Raw genomic sequence first — 18856 nt, 5'->3', positions numbered from 1 at the left:
GGGAACAGCATAAACACATGAATAAACTTGGCTTTGCAGGGCTGTAGCGGCTGAGAAGGAAAGCCAAGGATCTTTCCACATTGTCACCATTCAATTCTAGAAACTTACCTTTGGGGGTGATGGTAATGCTGCTCTTGTCATCTCTGGACTCACAGAAGTACTCTCCCTCATCCTCAGCCCGGATCCCTGTTATTGTCAGGGTTCGTTTGACACCCTCCTCGTGAATCTGGAAACGTTTGCTGGGCTTGATCTCAACTCCATTCCTGCGCCACACCACCTTCCCTCTGGCATGACTCACTTCACAGGTCAATGACACGCTGCCTCCAATCTCAGCATTAACAGCTTCAAGCTTTTTGGTAAATTTCACTGGGATTTCTGAGGTGCAGAGGAAAGAAAAAAATGGCAAGAAAGGAAAAGTTAAGAAATCTGTTCTATGAAACCTGTTCTAGCCAACCTTAACAAAAATATATATAAAAGGTGGAGATCACATTTAAATGAAATTGTATTAGCATTACCACTCTGTAAATCAAGAATTGTATTTAAAACATGATTGTGTTTGTGTTGTGCCTTTCTTTCTTATTTTACCTAATGAGACCACAGTGGATATTTTTATTGTTTCATTGTTTGATTGGTTGTGGTTTTTTGTTGTTGTTTTAGTTTTGATTGTTTGTTTGTTCTAAACATCAGAGCCTAATTTGCCTGACTATGCATAAAAACTACCCATCAGCTTTGTCACACTGGTGAGCAGTCAGGAAGAGCTAAGGCTCTGCCCATGCCCTACCCACTGGATTAGGAGGAGACAAAAATGGTGTGATAACATTGGAGAGCAAACGCCAGGAAAAGCACCCATCTTAGGTGTCCTTGTTGCCCAAGAGGCCACTGAAGGACAAAAATTGCGTCTTTGAAGGCAGGAAGGACTTTATTGGCACATGGTAGGGAAGCCACAGTAGCTGCAAAAGCAATTCAAGTCTAGAAGTTGGAACAATTTTTGAGAGAGGTACAAAATCTTCACCTTATCCTCCCACAAGAGAAACACAACTGATAGGAAGGGATACAACTTGCTGGCTGCTATCTGCTCACCTTTCACCTCTACTTTGAATTCGTGCTTGTCACTTTTTGTCTTGCAAGTGTACACAGCAGTGTCTGTGCTCTCCGCCAGGTTCACTGTCAGAGTCCTGGACGCCCCCTCGCTCTTGATCACATACTTCTTGTTCGCCCTGATTTCTGCTCCATCTTTGAACCACTTTACTACAGCAGTTTCAGGCGTTACTGAAGTAGTCAAAATGATGCTTTCATGTTCTTGAACAATGAGGGGCTCCTTCTGGACAACTTTATTTTCAAATTTAGCCTCTGGTTCTAGGAAAGACATTAAAATAGAAAAACTAATAACTTAATTCTCCAATCCTTAAACACAGCAATTTTCAATTTCTGTCTTCATGACTCAGTCACATACCAGCTCCTCTATAAACTCTAATAACACAGGGAATACAGCTGAATCTTTGTGGCTGCTATAATCTTTCGATGAGCGGAAAGAAAGAAAATCACCTGTCAGGTAACCCTAAGCTTTTGCTTAAAAGAGAAGCAGAGGAAAGGAGAGGAAAATACACATCCTGCTACCTATAAAAACTTGTTTCTTAGAGATAAAATGACCTGTATAATATGTGTTCTCCCATTTTTAGGATTCTAAATCTAGTTAAGAAGTATTAATATGCTAAATCTGAATTTATGGTCTAGTCTCTTTTCTGTTTACTCCCTTTCTCTTGGCCTCTTCTCTATATTGAACAATGCAAAGACAATTTCATGCATGATGTGGTTCAGTAATGTTGTTCCAGGGGAAATCATGGCTGCAACATGGCCACTGGGTGGGTAGATAACATCCAGTTTTCCTCTAAGCCACACAGAGTGCTGCTTAGTGCCTCCAAAGTGAACACTCACCAGTTGGTTCCAACTTGAAGGTCAGCTTCTGGCCAGCAGCCTCACAGACGTATTCTCCAGCATCTTTCTTTTCCAGCTGCTCTACAACCAGACGACGGGTTTTACCCACAGTTTCTATTTTGAACTTCCTGGAGGAAACAAGCAGTCTGCCATCCTTGTACCATTTTACTTCAGTTGCATCTTCTGCTACCTCACAGCTCAGAACGGCGCTTTCAGTCAAGACAGCATTTACCTCCTTCTGTACCTTTTCCTGGTTTATAAATGCAGGTTTGGGCTCTGAGTGCAGAAAAGGAACAAAATATTCACAGAGAGATTAAAATGAAGTCATCTTACAGATTTATGTGCATAGGCTGGTAAATATTCAGGTCGTCACTTATAACAAAACTGATTACCTTCACTAGACAATATCTACCCTTCTGTGGAAGCAAATTGCAATGTGGAAACTAGGGAAGACACACAAAGAATGAGATAGGCCATATTGTGCCAAGCTAAAGCCAAATGTTTCAGTTCCTACAAATCCAGGCAATTGGTCACAAGAAAAACAGATACAGGTAAACCCTGAACAGAGTCTATTGCAACTGGACCACTCTGTGATAATTACTACACTTTTTATTTTATTGTCCTCCACTGTAATTCAGACAATGTCTGTCTTACCTGTGACATCAATCTTGAAGGTCAGTTTCTGGCCAGCAGCCTCACAGGTGTATTCCCCAGCATCTTTCTTCTCCACCTGATTCACCACCAGCCGACGAGATTTGCCCTCTGACTCCACCTTGAACTTCTTGCTCGACGTGATCAGCTTCCCCTCCTTGTACCATTTCACGTCGGTCTTCTCCTGGGCAACCTCGCAGTTCAGCATGGCATTTTCTGTTAGTGCAGCTTTCACCTCCTTCTGCACCTTCTCCTTGTTTGTGAATACAACTTCTGGCTCTGAAAAGAGAGAAAGATTCAGCATTTACAAAATATGAAGTTGCCAAGTCCCCTTTGGGCTTACAGAGAATGCTGGAAACCATCTCTTTGACTTGACAGTACACATCTAAAGCTACTGGAGGAACATGCAAACTGTTCCATGGGGGGTGGGTGTTTTTTTTTTTTTCTTGTTGTTTGCTTGCTTTGTTGTTTAGTTTTTCAAAGAAGCTTTTAGTTGCTTCATGACAAATCACAGAAAGATTAGTGTCTCAGTGCAGCAAGCTAAGAGATCACCTGATGGATCATCATCACTCTATTGCAGGGCCCAGTTAAGGCAGGAAATACTTTGGTTGAAGTTGAGTGCAAACTGATAAATTCCTAGTGGCAGAAACTGCACCATGCTGTGTCAGAGCCCCATTTGTTGATTTCTCTGGTTCCAACTGCCTCTGCTGTCCAAGCAGCACCAGATCATTTTGTCCAGTGTGAAGCGTGCTTGACCAGGACATCCATGGTCAAGACTGTATCCTTACTTCCTATGTGACCTTTAGGAAAGCCTAGCCCATCTCACATTATTGCATCCAAATTGTGAAATACCCCTGTTCTCCAGGAGACATCTTAGTCAGGCATTTGCAAGAGGAGCAGTAGGCAGACTGAGTCAGAAAACTGAGTCCATTCTCTCACTCTGAAGCCCCAGAAGGTCAATGCATCTTGAATGACACTCCATGCTACTTTCTCCCCCAAGCTGTCATTTATCACAGAATCATAGAATCATTCAGGTTGGAAAAGACCTCTGAGATCATCTAGTTAAACCTTGAACCTAGTACTAAAGTCCACCACTAAACCATGCTACTAAGTTCTACATCAACACATTTCTTGAAGACCTCCAGGGATGGTGACTCAACCACTTCCCTGGCCAACCTATTCCAGTGCTGCACAATCCCTTCAGTACAGAAATTTATCCTAATATCTACCCTAAACCTCCCCCGAAGGAATAAGCATAATAGGAAAAACTTGGAAAAAAAATAGGAAAAAAATAAAAGAGCAAAAAAGTGCTTACTTGAAAAAGAAGCAAACTTGAAAAATTTGAAGCATAATAAGAACTCTTACAAAATAATAATCATTTTTCTAAATATCCTAGAAATAGGAAGGATGGAGCAAAGTATTTTCTCTCACCTGTAACTTGAATCGTGAAGTTCAGTTTCTGGCCAGCAGCCTCACAGGTGTATTCCCCAGCATCTTTCTTCTCCACCTGATTCACCACCAGCCGACGAGATTTGCCCTCTGACTCCACCTTGAACTTCTTGCTCGAGGTGATCAGCTTCCCCTCCTTGTACCATTTCACGTCGGTCTTCTCCTGGGCCACCTCGCAGCTCAGCATGGCATTTTCTGTCAGTGCAGCTTTTACCTCTTTCTGCACCTTCTCCTTGTTGATAAAACCATCCTCCACTTCTGGAATTGAGGGTAAAGCAGCAGATTCAAAAAGTGAACCTCTTCTATACAGCCCTTCCCAAATGCCCACATCAGTCTTTGGACTGTGGTGCTGAGAGGATGGCAATCCCACCCAGATTTCCTTCCAGTGGTATCAGCTGAATGTTAACATCTGAATTAGATCAAGTGCCAGTGAAGGACTCCTTCTATTTAGATGGCCTGAAAACTGCTTTCACTTCTACTACCATCATTCTCCAAAATATGCAGAAAAATTCACATTTCCCCAGTGTCCAGCAGCGCACCAGTGCACAGAGCTGTTAAGAAGTTTGTATAAGTGGACAGAAATTAAATTGTCCAAACAAGCTGAGAGCTGTAATTTACTTTGACAGCAAAAGCAAATGTAGGCTTCAGAAACAATCTTTGTGTGTACATTCTGTGTTTATTACCTTTATTTGCCCAGTGTTTCAAAGATGTGTCAACCCAGAACTATGCTTCTCTAATGACTTTAAACTAGCTAGCCCCCATGGTATTTGCTTAGCACTGCACGGTGCCAGAATCAAAATGCAATCTAATACGTGAACTCTTCAATTTGCTTTAAATTCATCAGGATATGACCAAGGGATGTCAGGGTTAAATCCCATTCTTGCTCATGTCATGTTGAAGAAACTTGTTTTCCTCAGCTACCACTTCTGAGATTGGTACTAGTATGGCAGAATTGATAATAAAAAGGTTTCCTCTGTAGAATCAGAGAATGGATTGGGTTGGAAGGAACATTTAAAGATCATCTAGTCTGATGATTTTTGTTATCGCTGCATCTCCATTAGATTAACAGATATCTTGGGCTTAGGCTACAGAAATCCTCTAAGTTCTCCACTTTCAAAGAAGCAGACAGACCTAACAGTGTGAATGGACGTGAGTTAAACAGCAGAATTTAAATACTCCATCAACTGACTGCTGAGGTGGAATTTGTCAAGCTATGCAACTTGTCTTTCCTTCAGTTTTGGGGGGGATGTAAAACAGATGAAACATTTACTCACCTGTAACATGAATCTTGAAGGTCAGTTTCTGGCCAGCTGCCTCACAGGTGTATTCCCCAGCATCTTTCTTCTCTACCTCACTCACCACCAGCCGACGAGATTTGCCCTCCGACTCCACCTTGAACTTCTTGCTCGACGTGATCAGCTTCCCCTCCTTGTACCATTTCACGTCGGTCTTCTCCTGGGCCACCTCGCAGCTCAGTGTGGCATTTTGTGTCAGTGCAGCTTTCACCTCCTTCTGCACCTTCTCCTTGTTTGTGAATACAGCTTCTGGCTCTGGGGGTAGATGGGGAGAGAGAGACACTAGTCAGGCCACTTGAAAGAGAATCTGGAGGCAGAGAGGGAGCTGGAAAACTGAATCCATTCCCCCACTATGGAGGCCCATCACAGCAATGCATCTTGAATGACACCCTGTGCCACTTTCTTCCTTCAGTTGCCATTTACTTGATGCCTTAGAGACCTGAACTTGCACAAAGCTTTCATGTAATGTTCTCCCCACAGGCTGAAACGAGCCCTTCCAAGACAAACAAAAAGTGTGCAGATGTGGGCCAGACACCCTATTGCTACCACTGTGTCCCTGCTCTGAAACGTTCTGGGAATTAGCTGCACCGCAGAGTTGTTCCACTTGCACCAAGACACGGCGATGGAGAGGTGCAATCAGAACCTTCCTTTTTATGGCCCTGTTCCCACAGTGAAGGCAAACTCCTAAACTTTTTAAAGGATGGAACTGCCTCAGAACTGTACTTGGAACACTTTCTTGCTTTTCCCTATCAGAGCTAAGTCATCCCCATGACATTCTCCAAAAATCTGAAGTGTCATTGGAAAAACTCTTACAGAATAATAATCATTTTTGTAAATGTTCTAGAAATAGGAAGGATGGGACAAAGTATCTTCTCTCACCTGTGACCACAATTTTGAAGTTCAGTTTCTGGCCAGCAGCCTCACAGGTGTATTCCCCAGCATCTTTCTTCTCCACCTGATTCACCACCAGCCGACGAGATTTGCCCTCTGACTCCACCTTGAACTTCTTGCTTGAGGTGATCAGCTTCCCCTCTTTGTACCATTTCACGTCGGTCTTCTCCTGGGCCACCTCACAGCTCAGCGTGGCATTTTCTGTTAGTGCAGCTTTCACCTCCTTCTGCACCTTCTCCTTGTTTGTGAATACAACTTCTGGCTCTGGAATTGGGAAATGTTAGGGAAAACATATATAAGATACAAATAGCTTGTCATGCAACCCTCCATTATTGCTGTCAACAGCTTTCCTCAGAGATAGACCTTTTGGCTAAGTCATAAGCACAAACAGCTTCTGAAAGCCCTTCAGTGCCTTGTTGCATCCAATAGAGGATAAAGTTCTCCCAGTCCAGATTATAAAATCTTTCCACAGGGAGCTAAGAAGAGTTCTTCTTTCAAACAGTGTAATAAGACCCTTTGTAAATGAAACTGAAAGGCAGAAACTAATAATCTACTACATTTTTTCCTTGAACAGCTTCTGCTATCAATGACATTCATTGTTTGAAGTAAAATAATGGTTCGGTTTTACCCTGTACCATTCCTACAAATGGCATAGAGCTATAGTAAAGTCATATAACTGAATCATGAAATAAGTATTACTGTATTTTTTATAGCACAAAGGAGAGTTGCCATCTCTCAAACCAGAATGAGGCACATTTGTCTCTAATTTCCTTGTAGGGTCACTCCCCAGTAATATATACCACAGAACACACACACAGCAGAGCAAGCAGAGTGAAATCCAATCAGCTTGCATCTCAGTGAGACCCACAACTGGCAGTCACATGAATCTCAACGCTGTAATGTCATGCTTTTGCTCAGACCACACTGGGAGGAGGCCAGCCACAAACCACCTCCAGTGCAGAAGATAAATAACCACATTCTCAGCTGAGTCCAAAATAAAAAGCTTTGAGGTGTGAGTGGTGCATTGGGCTGTGTAGATGCATGCATTTCAAAGATGACACTGTTAGATTCTAGTGTGAGTCCACTGAAAGAAAAAACAGCAGATCTTTGCACCGAATCCGATTCTATTGTTTCACGTAAACTTCTGGTAGTTTTGTCTGCTTTAGTTTTCACTGCATGCATCTTTACAGTTTTCTTTCTGTTTTTTGTTTTCTTTTGTTTTTGTTTCTTACAGTTAAGAAATGACTACATCAACACTAGGTAGTCCTCCCTCAACTCTTTCAAGCAAGACAGAAGGAAGGAATATATATCATGACAAATGAAGTATGGGGTACTGGGGTATTTTTTCAACAAAAATAACTAGCAGCAAGAATAGAAGGGTATGTACTGATGATAGAGTTGCTTACACAAACTGCTGGATATTGTTCTGAACTTACATTCAAAGTGTGTTCTTCAATTCCTCACAAGGATATATTGGTAAAACCTTTCAGCAAAGCCAGGTCTTGTATAGATATGGTAGAAGCAAGCTCTGTCCCAGTAGAGACAGAAACTACAGATTCTTAGACTGGAATTAGAGATTGCTGGAGTGTGGAAGGACTGTTGTATGTTCATCTTGTTCTTAAATCCTATTTCTTAATAACCATTCTTGGTCAGTCTCTGAGAAAGAACACTGGCCTGCATGGATTTCTCTCTTACCTAAAGTGTCCAAGCACATGCACATCAATTTTTAAGAATAATGATAAACATTCTGTTGCAGAACCACATAGGTCAATGCTGGAAATAAATCGCTGGAATTCTGGAATCAAAACACTAGGGAACTGTCTTAAAAGTTATGACCAAAATAAATAAATAAATGTAAATAGGTAATCTCTCACCTGTGACATCAATCTTGAAGGTCAGTTTCTGGCCAGCAGCCTCACAGGTGTATTCCCCAGCATCTTTCTTCTCCACCTCACTCACCACCAGCCGACAAGATTTGCCCTCTGACTCCACCTTGAACTTCTTGCTCGACGTGATCAGCTTCCCCTCCTTGTACCATTTCACGTCGGTCTTCTCCTGGGCCACCTCGCAGCTCAGTGTGGCATTCTCCTTTATGACTGCCTTCACCTCCTTCTGTACCTTCTCTTTGTTCACAAAAGCATCCTCTGCTTCTATAGAGGGAGACAATTTAAAACGCAAAGATACAGTCACGCTGTCCAAAATGTTCATAACAAAATGCAAAATTCAGCTTACAACAACTTAATGCATCTTTGTCATTTTAGAATAATTCCATACATGCTAAAGCGAATGAACATGATCCAGTTTAAAAATGTTCTTTCTATAAATTAACAACCTAACACTTCCTTCTCCAGACAACTAGTGGACTACTATAACCATATATTCTTCATACCTTATAAAGTTTTAAAACAAGTAAGGTTTTTAATCAAATATTTTCCTAACTTAAGCACAGAGCTGTCCCTAAATGAGCCACTTGCGACCCCCTTGGGTATCTGGATGGAAACCTAGCTACTGTCACGCAGCAGAGAGGGATGCATTAGGCTGACCTCCTGAAATCCTTCTTAACTCCATTTCTATGTGGTTCATGGAGCTGTGCATAAACTTGTTTCTGCAAAATCTGTTTTTAAATGAGTATAGTATTTGCATGGTTACATTAATTAAAAATTGGAAGTCAACAGCAAACAGCAAATATGAACATGATGTGCTCTGTGATATCTAGGTATCAGGAATAATTCCTCAGAAAATCCGTGGTAATTGAAATATTTTGTACACAAAACAATATAGTCATATTAAAATAATATGCACCACCAGTATTTATTTAACCTCTAATTGCATGCTTGCTTCAGCCCTTGTCAGCAGGAATACTGCATCTTTTAGTGCATACCTGCAAACCAATCTCAGCTGTGGAGCGAATCTTCAAGAGTTAAAAAAGGTTTATGTTACCAAGATCCAGAAGCCACTGATGATTCTCAGCAATTAGGAATCTGACATCAGGACAGAGATTCCCTTAACTTTAGCTACCCAGGAGGTAGAGCTGGTCTCAGCTCCCAGATTAAGACACCTAAGCTTAGATTTCACAGTGAGACTGTGCTACTGGAAACTCTGCTGTAGTCAGGGGTGACTCTGTCAATGGTCACTTCATAGACTGCACTGACGAGGACCGCATTTCAGTTGCCCACATACTGGTGTCTTGGGCAATTTGACACACCCTGTTCACCCAAGATGTCTTCATGAGGCTGGGAGATACACCAGGGACTCTCGGGAAAGCTGCCCATTTCTAGTAGGTCAGCTGGATGTCAGCCAGGGATCTCCAGAATGTTTCAGGAATAACTGGAAGCCTACATGCAGGCGTCTGAACCAAATCTTATGTCCATCTTGGGAACAGATAGAAAGAGGTAAGATGCATCTACCACATTGTGAATCAAACTCAGTTTTGTAAAATGACAAATAAAATAAAGCTGCAGGGTGCATATAAACTCAGAATATGTTGAAGGCAGCAATTAATCACGATAGGAAACAGTACTGAGAGAATCTCTCTCCTACCTGTGACAACAATCTTGAAGGTCAGTTTCTGGCCAGCAGCCTCACAGGTGTATTCCCCAGCATCTTTCTTCTCTACCTCACTCACCACCAGCCGACGAGATTTGCCCTCCGACTCCACCTTGAACTTCTTGCTCGACGTGATCAGCTTCCCCTCCTTGTACCATTTCACGTCGGTCTTCTCCTGGGCCACCTCGCAGCTCAGCATGGCATTTTGTGTCAGTGCAGCTTTCACCTCCTTCTGCACTTTGTCTTTGTTTGTGAATACAGCTTCTGGCTCTGGTATTTGGAAATGTTAGAGAAAATATATGTAAGATACAAATAGCTTGTGACTGGAAGATATTATACATATTTTGTATACACATTGTATAGGACAATTTCTTGTAAGGAACATTGCTTTACAGATGTGTTTATCATACATTATAATACAACCTCTACAGACAGTCCTCATAATCATTCTGTCTCTCTAACTATTCTTTTCAAACAGCTGTAACTCCTCATTTTCAAATTTCTTCTAATGAAGGCAAAGATAAATCTTCACCTTTGTGTTTTTTTCATATTGCTACAGTCTACATTTGAGTTTAGCCAAATACAACCCAATTATGAATCGCAGACTTCACTATCACATTATTTACAGGAATTTACCAGCATCTGAGTATGTCAGGTTAAGACTGGGTATTTTTCAGAAAATATCTTTTAACTTAATTCCAAGGAAATTATAAAGATACAGTTCTTAATATGGAAAAGTACTTGGCTTAAGTTAATTTTCATAGCTCAGTTTTATGCATAAAATACAATTTTCTGTACTTGGAAACCTCTGACTTTTCTGAAAACTGACTGAGGGAATTTTCTCTCAATAATTAACACAGGCAAAATGAATTGTTTAAAGACACTTTCTTCCACAGTTCCCTTTGGAACTTCTGTCTCAACAAATGGAGTGGGCATCAAAAGGATATTGTGTATCCTTTTGATAAGAATTTCAGTGTATATCATGAATCTTTAGATAATGAGATTGCAGAACCAACTCTTTTTACTACACTTTTATCTCAGTCTCTAACGTGTGCAGCACTTTGTGTGTTTTTTATGATAAGCTAAAGGGCCATAGTTGCATCCCAATATTCAACACTAAGAATCTAAACTTCAGGCTGTCCTTAAAATGGATGGGTTTGTGCTACCAGTGGAACCCTGGAATACAGGAACCCTGAAAAGCTTTCTGAATGCAGTGGTAAGAGGATAAATTAAGATTCAGAAAGCCATTGCACTTTGGGATAATCTAGTAAGACGAGGACTTCTGCAGCGAAAGAGCCAACCACTCAAAGAGTACTCATAATCCCCTCCTGACTTTCACACTAGATCATTTTCCAGTGAGTGCTGGGCTTGCACGTCACATTACAGTGGTACACATGAGCAATACAGCAACAGTAGCTAGGCAAGCGCTCTCCACTTACGACAGAGAGGGAAAGGTGTTAAATTACCTTGTGCCGCCATGAAGTCACCCAGTTTGAAAGAGAACTGAAATCCCTTGGTTTCTGAGGCAAACAGCTAAGAATAGCCCTCAGCTAGTGAAATTCAAGTGTAAAAGCCTTACAGTTCTGCGTTTCCTATCTTCACCCATGCAGTAATGTATGAGCTGGCTTCAGCAGCTGAGGATGAACTTGGTTTATTCCAATCCATGCCACGGTCTTTCCATCAATGTCCATGTTGTGTGACAGATGTCTCTCAAACCTAGCCTTACTGTAATCCATCCTCCACTGAAACTGGCAATTTCCTGAGCCAAAAGCATGAGCTATACAGCTCGTGATAAAGATCCCAAGGCCCTCAAATCATACCCTATGTACACCATGAGGTGTGGGGAGAGTAACAGCTGATGGCTGACAGGGCAGCAGCAAAGCTTTGTGCTATAGGAGCAGTTGTACATTGCACGCTGAAGACTCAGGGAGTGGGATGCCCCAGGACAGGGAGAGCAGAAAGACTGCAACCTTTACAAGGGAACAGAACGCAAGCTATGCCCTGCAAGGACTTCAGGTCTCCAACATATGTGCAAGCAGGAAAGTCAGTAGACTCAGAGTGCAGTTGCTCCTCTACATAGCTGATAAAATGCCAGACCTCAGCCAGGATTAAGGTCCAGTATGTTCAATGCCGAAAGAAATTCGGAAAGAAAGAAATTCAGAAAGAAAGAAAGAAATTCGGAAAGAAAGAAAGAAATTCAGAAAGAAATAAAAAAAATCAGAAAGAAATTCAGAAAAAAAGAAATTCGGAAAGAAAGAAATTCAGAAATAAAGAAAGAAGGAAATTTGGAAAGAAAGAGAGAGAGAGAGAGAAAGAAAGAGAGAAAGAAAGAGAAAGAGAGAAAGAAAGAGAAAGAGAGAAAGAAAGAGAGAAAGAAAGAGAGAGAGAAAGAGAGAAAGAGAGAAAGAGAGAAAGAGAGAAAGAGAGAAAGAGAGAAAGAGAGAAAGAGAGAAAGAGAGAAAGAGAGAAAGAGAGAAAGAGAGAAAGAGAGAAAGAGAGAAAGAGAGAAAGAGAGAAAGAGAGAAAGAGAGAAAGATAGAAAGAGAGAAAGAGAGAAAGAGAGAAAGAGAGAAAGAGAGAAAGAGAGAAAGAGAGAAAGAGAGAAAGAGAGAAAGAGAGAAAGAGAGAAAGAGAGAAAGAGAGAAAGAGAGAAAGAGAGAAAGAGAGAAAGAGAGAAAGAAAGAGAGAGAAAGAGAGAAAGAGAGAGAATGGATTCCTTGTTCTGATCAGCTCAGAATATGAAACAAAAACCATAAAGTTAACAGAGAGCCATCTGACTTATGAGCAGAGACAGCAGAGTGTAACTACAACCAATAAAACAAAACAAAAGCCCTTCTTATCAGCCAATTCAGAAACAGTCAGACCTCTCACAAAATTTACTGATACCAAAGAAATCCATACTGCAGTTAGAACAAGAGAACTGCTTCAGTGCTAAATCCTCAGACTCCAAATCACATTGCTATAGGAAAAAAAAAAAAAAAAAAGCAAATAGAAATACACATTACTGGACTCATGACTGGTCATTACAGATGTAGAACTTGGAAGGAACAGTCATCTCCTTTGGATTCAACAGACCACAGACAAATGCAATGCATCAGATTGAAAATTTTTAGGGCAGTATGCTACAATCAACTTCCAAAACTTGATGCAGCTACAATAAAGTAGGGTGTTGTAAATGCTACTGTTGCAATATTGATTGGTAGACCAGTGTTGCACAGTTCTCATAACTGCATAAATCCCATTCAGGTATCCAAAAGCAGCTGATGTTGAAGAAATTGGTAAGGGAAGAACTGGATGAAAGGTTGTTAAAAACAACTCATAATTCAAGTTGCACGTATCTGTACCCACTTCTGTTCAGCATTCACAAAACTGTTTCATGGTAGAGTCATGAGGAAGTGTACAAGTATGTGTTTGCACAGCCAGACAGTGGAATAATCAAAGAAATTCTCTGTTTTGGTACACAGGATGTCGTGCAGAGAAAACATGAAATGAAGAGGAGAGAAAACAGTTACTTTCATGGATGAATGGCAAAAATAAGGGAAGGAATACCAAACTGGTAGAGGTCCTTTAGGTCAGTGCCCCCTAGCAAAAAACTCTAGATTCAATATCTGACCCTAAGGAGGCGGAGGAAGTTGAGTGGCTGATAACAAGATACCTGCATGTAATCAGTAGACCTGCCAAGTTTGACACAACCTCACTGAAATGGTAGCTTAGGCCAACACCAAAAGGCAGCCTTACAGTATTTTTGGACTGGGAGAACAGGAGAGAACACCTAGACACAAAGAAAAGGCAATGAAATATCACCCAAAATGGTGGGTTTCTCATACCTGTGACAACAATCTTGAAAGTCAGTTTCTGGCCAGCAGCCTCACAGGTGTACTCCCCAGCATCTTTCTTTTCCACCTCACTCACCACCAGCCGACGAGATTTGCCCTCCGACTCCACCTTGAACTTCTTGCTCGACATGATCAGCTTCCCCTCCTTGTACCATTTCACGTCGGTCTTTTCCTGGGCCACCTCGCAGCTCAGTGTGGCATTTTGTGTCAGTGCAGCTTTCACCTCCTTCTGCACCTTCTCCTTGTTTGTAAATACAGCTTCTGGCTCTGAGAGGAGATGGGGAGAGAGAGAGAGATTAGTGAGACCACTTGAAAGAGGAGCAGGAGGCAGAGAGACAACTGGAAAATAGAATCCTTTCCCCCACTATGGAGCCCCAGTACATAATGCACCTTGAATGACTCTCCCTGCCACTTTCTTCCCTCAGTTCCATTTACCCAATGCCTTAGAGACCTGAACTTGCACAAAGCCTTCCTGTCCTGTTCTCCCCACAGGCTGAAACGAGCCCTTCCAAGACAAACAAAAAATGTGCAGACATGGGGCAAGCACCCTACTGCTCACCATTGTGCCCCTGCTCTGAAATGTCCTCGGTTGTTCTGCATGCACCAAGACATGGCGATGGAGAGGTGCAATCAGAACCTTCCTTTTTATGGCCCTGTTCCCACAGTGAAGGCAAACTCCTAAACTTTTTAAAGGATGGAACTGCCTCAGAACTGTACCTGGAACACTTTCTTGCTTTTCCCTATCAGAGCTAAGTCATCCCCATGACATTCTCCAAAAATTTGAAGTGTCACTGGAAAAAAACACTTACAGAATAATAATCATTTTTGTAAATGTTCTACAAATAGAAAGGATGGGACAAAGTATCTTCCCTTACCTGTGACCACAATTTTGAAGGTCAGTTTCTGGCCAGCAGCCTCACAGGTGTATTCCCCAGCATCTTTCTTCTCCACCTCACTCACCACCAGCCGACGAGATTTGCCCTCCGACTCCACCTTGAACTTCTTGCTCGATGTGATCAGCTTCCCTTCCTTGTACCATTTCACGTCGGTCTTCTCCTGGGCCACCTCACAGCTCAGCGTGGCATTTTCTGTTAGTGCAGCTTTCACCTCCTTCTGCACTTTGTCCTTATTGATAAAACCTTCTTCTACTTCTGTAGAGTGGGAGACGCAAATTAAAATGCACAGGTATGTTCGTGCTGTCCATAGTTTTCACAACTTAATACAAAATTCTGCTTAGGAAAGTTTCACACAGCTCTGTCATTTCAGAATGGTCCCCACACTCAGTTGAGATACACCTCAGACCCCGTGTACAGTCTGAGGGCAACACAACACTGTTGCTGAGCAAAATGTTGCAATGCCTTAAGAGTTCAGGTTCTTCCTATCTCAGTGGATGCACAGGATATCTGTCTTGTTGCTCCATAATGTAATGCACACGTAGTTATCTGATCTTATCTGCCACTGTTACTCATACATAAGCCTTGTCCATTCTAGGTGTCTTCTTGAACCGGCTTCCAGATCTATTTTCCAACAGATGTGGGAGCTGGCCCTACCTTCATCCCCATAAATCACAACCGCACATATCATTGTTTGCTTTTCCTTTACCAGGTAGTCAGAAAACAGCAAGGTTGGTTAAGTGAGATTCAGGTTACAGATGAGGACACCAAGCTATAAGTGTCTGTGTGACAGTGAATGCACACCAGCTGATTGCCTGATCTCTGTCACTACCTCAGTGAAGATCTATGCTACCCAGTCACTGGAGCATAGAAAGTGATTTATTCTGGTCTGTACCAAAGGAGACTCATGGGCCATTCCGTGATAAGAAACATCTCTCCTACCTGTGACAACAATCTTGAAGGTCAGTTTCTGGCCAGCAGCCTCGCAGGTGTATTCCCCAGCATCTTTCTTCTCCACCTCACTCACCACCAGCCGACGAGATTTGCCCTCCGACTCCACCTTGAACTTCTTGCTCGACGTGATCAGCTTCCCCTCCTTGTACCATTTCACATCGGTCTTCTCCTGGGCCACCTCGCAGCTCAGTGTGGCATTTTGTGTCAGTGCAGCCTTCACCTCCTTTTGTACCTTGTCCTTGTTTGTAAACACATCTTTCTCTGCAAGAATACCACAACAGTCACACAGTTTTTTTGCAGTAGTCTTCTCCAGTGCTTATTCAAGTTCCCCCTATTTCACTGTACTTGCCCCTAACAGAGCAAGTGCTGGCCCATTAGGGCAGGAAAGCACCTTCTCTGCTTTTCCACTGGTAAATGATGGGTGTGTGGGAACTGTGGGACAATGTTAAAAAATTCAAGCACAGAGTTGGACCTGAGGCACCAATATGCACTGCCTGAACCCTCCTCTTTTTCTCTTCTGATATTTCTCTCAGCTTCCAGCGAATAAGAAAGGAACAGCCCTCATATCTAGGAATCACCCATGTTTTTTTCACCTATCTGAGTCACTTAAATTTAGCAATTCTCCATCTAATCAGTGCTCTTCAACACCCCCCCCTTCCCTTTTATTTACCCCTGCACCTCTGCTATCACCTTGCACTGTAATTCTGCAGGAGTGTTTCTGCAGACACACCAGCTGACTGCGAGAGGTGCAGAAGTAACCTCCTTGTCTATCATTTCTTGAAGTTACAACTAAAAGTGTGTGTAAAAAACTGTGATACTTGACTGCACATCAAGTCCTACAGCTGAAATATTGTACCCAGAGAGGTTTTAAGATCATTCTCCAACTGTCAGATATTATTCCAAATGTATTCCTTGTTTCCAAGTATTTTTTTATCTTTATTCGGAGTATTATTCTGAGTATTCCTTGATCTTTGGAATTTTGGGCATTTTCTCACCTCTGACTTTGACTTGGAATGTTACTTTGTCGTTCTTTGTTTCACAGGTATAGCTCCCTTGGTCTTGCAGTGTCACATTTTTGATGATGAGCTTGCGGTGTGTCCCCTGAGAGATGATTGTTGTCCTCTGGTCCTGCTTCACCTCAGTTTGATCCTTCTTCCATATGACAGTTCCACTTGCAGCCGACACCTCACACACAAGCTCAAGGTTTTCAGAAGGACTGACTGATATTTCTGGAGTTGTTTTGGGCTTGTTGACAAAATTAACAGCTTCATCTGACAAGAAAAGGAGAAATAATTTTATGCCTTTATTCAGGATTATTCAGCACAATGTTAAGATATAGTTACAACTGATTGTTATTGCTAGTCACAGTTGGGTGATGAAGTTTCATCTCTGGAGGTATAAAGGTACAGATGTGTGCATGGTAATACTGCAGTTTAACTAGGGCAGGGCGTTAGCAGACACAGCAATAAGGTGCCCTTACAAGTCAGAAAAGTCCTCCCTCAGAGATACAGCAGAGTTATCTGTACTGGGGAACTCGCTGCTCAAGTTTTAAGAGAGTTAGTACACAATGATCTCCAGTTTGGAAGCCGGGTAAATATTTTATAAATGTATACAATTATTTTTTTTTATAAATGTATATAAATAATATTCAGCATGTTTTAGTCAAATACGTGAAATTTTAAAATCTTTGCAATCTTTGATCTTTTAAATCAAGCTGAGATGCCCTCCAGTTACTGACAGCCTTTTTTTTTTTTTTTTCCCAACCATTTTTTCTTTTCAATCAATTCAGTTTTCTGTATTTCTGTATTATTTCTCTGTATTTCTAATGTTAAAATGAAGGCAACTAAGTGGAAACAGTCACCTTGCTTGCAAAATGTGAGCAAACCTACTCAACACGCCGTGTCCCTAAGCTAACAAGCAGTGTTTGATGAGCACGTCAGGTATTTCATAGCCTTCGTTCCATCAAGCCAGCCCTTGCCTGAGGAGCAAGCTGATGGCTGTCAGTTACCAGCAATCTTGGCTCAGTATTGTATTTCTGCTAGCAGCAACTGTTGCTTTCAGTCACCAAATATACCAAGGACACTTGCTATGCTACACCCATGACAGACAAGTTTGTGGCATCAGGAAACAGATATTTCATTAAAAACTGTAATCATTAGGAGTGATCTATTCTTTTAAAACTAGACGAGCAAGGAAGGATGCTCCCTCCTGAGTCCTGCTATTCAAAACTGTCGGGGTAACTCATTACCATAAAGGCAGATTGTTTTCCTGCCCAAAGACCATATCATGACTGTTTGGTACTTCATATTAACAACCTGAAAACATTTTGTGGTGACATGTGAAACAAGTTGGAAGTTGCCCTAGCTAAGGTTTTGTTAACAGGCTGTAACTCATTCCTCGTTCATCAAAAAGTTTGTGGGGATACGCAGATACTTTGCAGATGCTGCTGGTTTGGTTTTTGTTTGTTTGTTTGTCTGTTTTGGAAAAAAACAGCAAACAGAACTGGGGGCAGGATGCAGAGTGAATACTTGAGCAAACACCACCTGTAAGCTGGAAGCAATCCCTCTAGCTCAGTAAACCCTCTATGAATCCCAAGCCCGGTGCTGTGCTAAATCTATCAGCTCTGCTAAGTTTTTAAGTTAGCTGATGGACAGTGTCACAGGAACTCAGATGTACTGCTACAGGTCACAAGCAGGGAGATATTACTTCTCTTAAATTGCATTGCACTGCAGCACATGGATACAAAATGAGAAGCCTGCAGTAGAGTTTTAGTTTATAACTAAGGACTGGGTTGAAAAATTAGGCTCAAGACACAAGCCAGAAAACCACTTTTAAGAGAAAGCTTCACACCAGGCTATGGAAATTGAGTCAGCAGAATTTCACAGATGTTGAATTTCACAGATAATTTCTTGTGTTATTTTATACTCCAGCTCCATCCTAAACTGGAACACATCAGTGAAAAGCATTATTCTTCTGGGCTTGATCTGAGAAGCGCGTGCTTGAGCATGTGCTTTATGCTGATGGGTATATGCCATGAACTAATGGCTGGGCTTACAGCACCTCGGGGAGACATCTCAGAGATCACAACGTCTTTTGGGAACAAAAAGAGATGCTTAGCTCTCCAAATCTCCAAGCTCCGACTTGTCAAAGGAGGACACAGGACTTCCATGGCAAGACTTTACAATTGCTTCAGTCAGGATGTTCAAGGATAATACAAATGCTGAGGCTATCCTTAAACTAAAAGCCCAGATGTAGCTTTCAGCCTGCTCACTACATGGAGTGTTCGAGTCAGGACTCCAACCCTAGCAAAACCTTGAGTGGACCTGAACATAGAACAGCATGGTTATATTATTTGCCTGTACTGTGGATTTGCAAAGGGACTACAGTAAGGTCAGAGTTTCTGAAA

At 41.9% G+C, this 18856-nt stretch overlaps 1 protein-coding gene across 1 annotated transcript in view; it reads right to left on the bottom strand.

Moving 5' to 3' along the window:
* OBSCN (obscurin, cytoskeletal calmodulin and titin-interacting RhoGEF) overlaps window positions 1-18856 on the bottom strand; it is a 175207-nt gene that overhangs the window by 134361 nt on the left and 21990 nt on the right. Inside the window, exons 8-20 of the mRNA XM_032182181.1 lie at window positions 16446-16721; window positions 15439-15711; window positions 14479-14754; window positions 13595-13870; window positions 9762-10037; window positions 8096-8371; window positions 6210-6485; window positions 5310-5585; window positions 4018-4293; window positions 2590-2865; window positions 1936-2211; window positions 1081-1356; window positions 109-375 (exon numbers count right to left, since the gene is read on the bottom strand). Of these exons, the coding sequence (XP_032038072.1) occupies window positions 109-375; window positions 1081-1356; window positions 1936-2211; window positions 2590-2865; window positions 4018-4293; window positions 5310-5585; window positions 6210-6485; window positions 8096-8371; window positions 9762-10037; window positions 13595-13870; window positions 14479-14754; window positions 15439-15711; window positions 16446-16721 (3576 nt within the window). The remainder of the gene's footprint in view (window positions 1-108; window positions 376-1080; window positions 1357-1935; window positions 2212-2589; window positions 2866-4017; window positions 4294-5309; window positions 5586-6209; window positions 6486-8095; window positions 8372-9761; window positions 10038-13594; window positions 13871-14478; window positions 14755-15438; window positions 15712-16445; window positions 16722-18856) is intronic.

This window comes from Aythya fuligula, chromosome 2 (assembly GCF_009819795.1).
Source record: "Aythya fuligula isolate bAytFul2 chromosome 2, bAytFul2.pri, whole genome shotgun sequence".
NCBI classification, from domain to species: domain Eukaryota; kingdom Metazoa; phylum Chordata; class Aves; order Anseriformes; family Anatidae; genus Aythya; species Aythya fuligula.
Note: the sequence above shows the minus strand (reverse complement) of the source record. Positions and strands in the feature narration are given on the sequence as shown.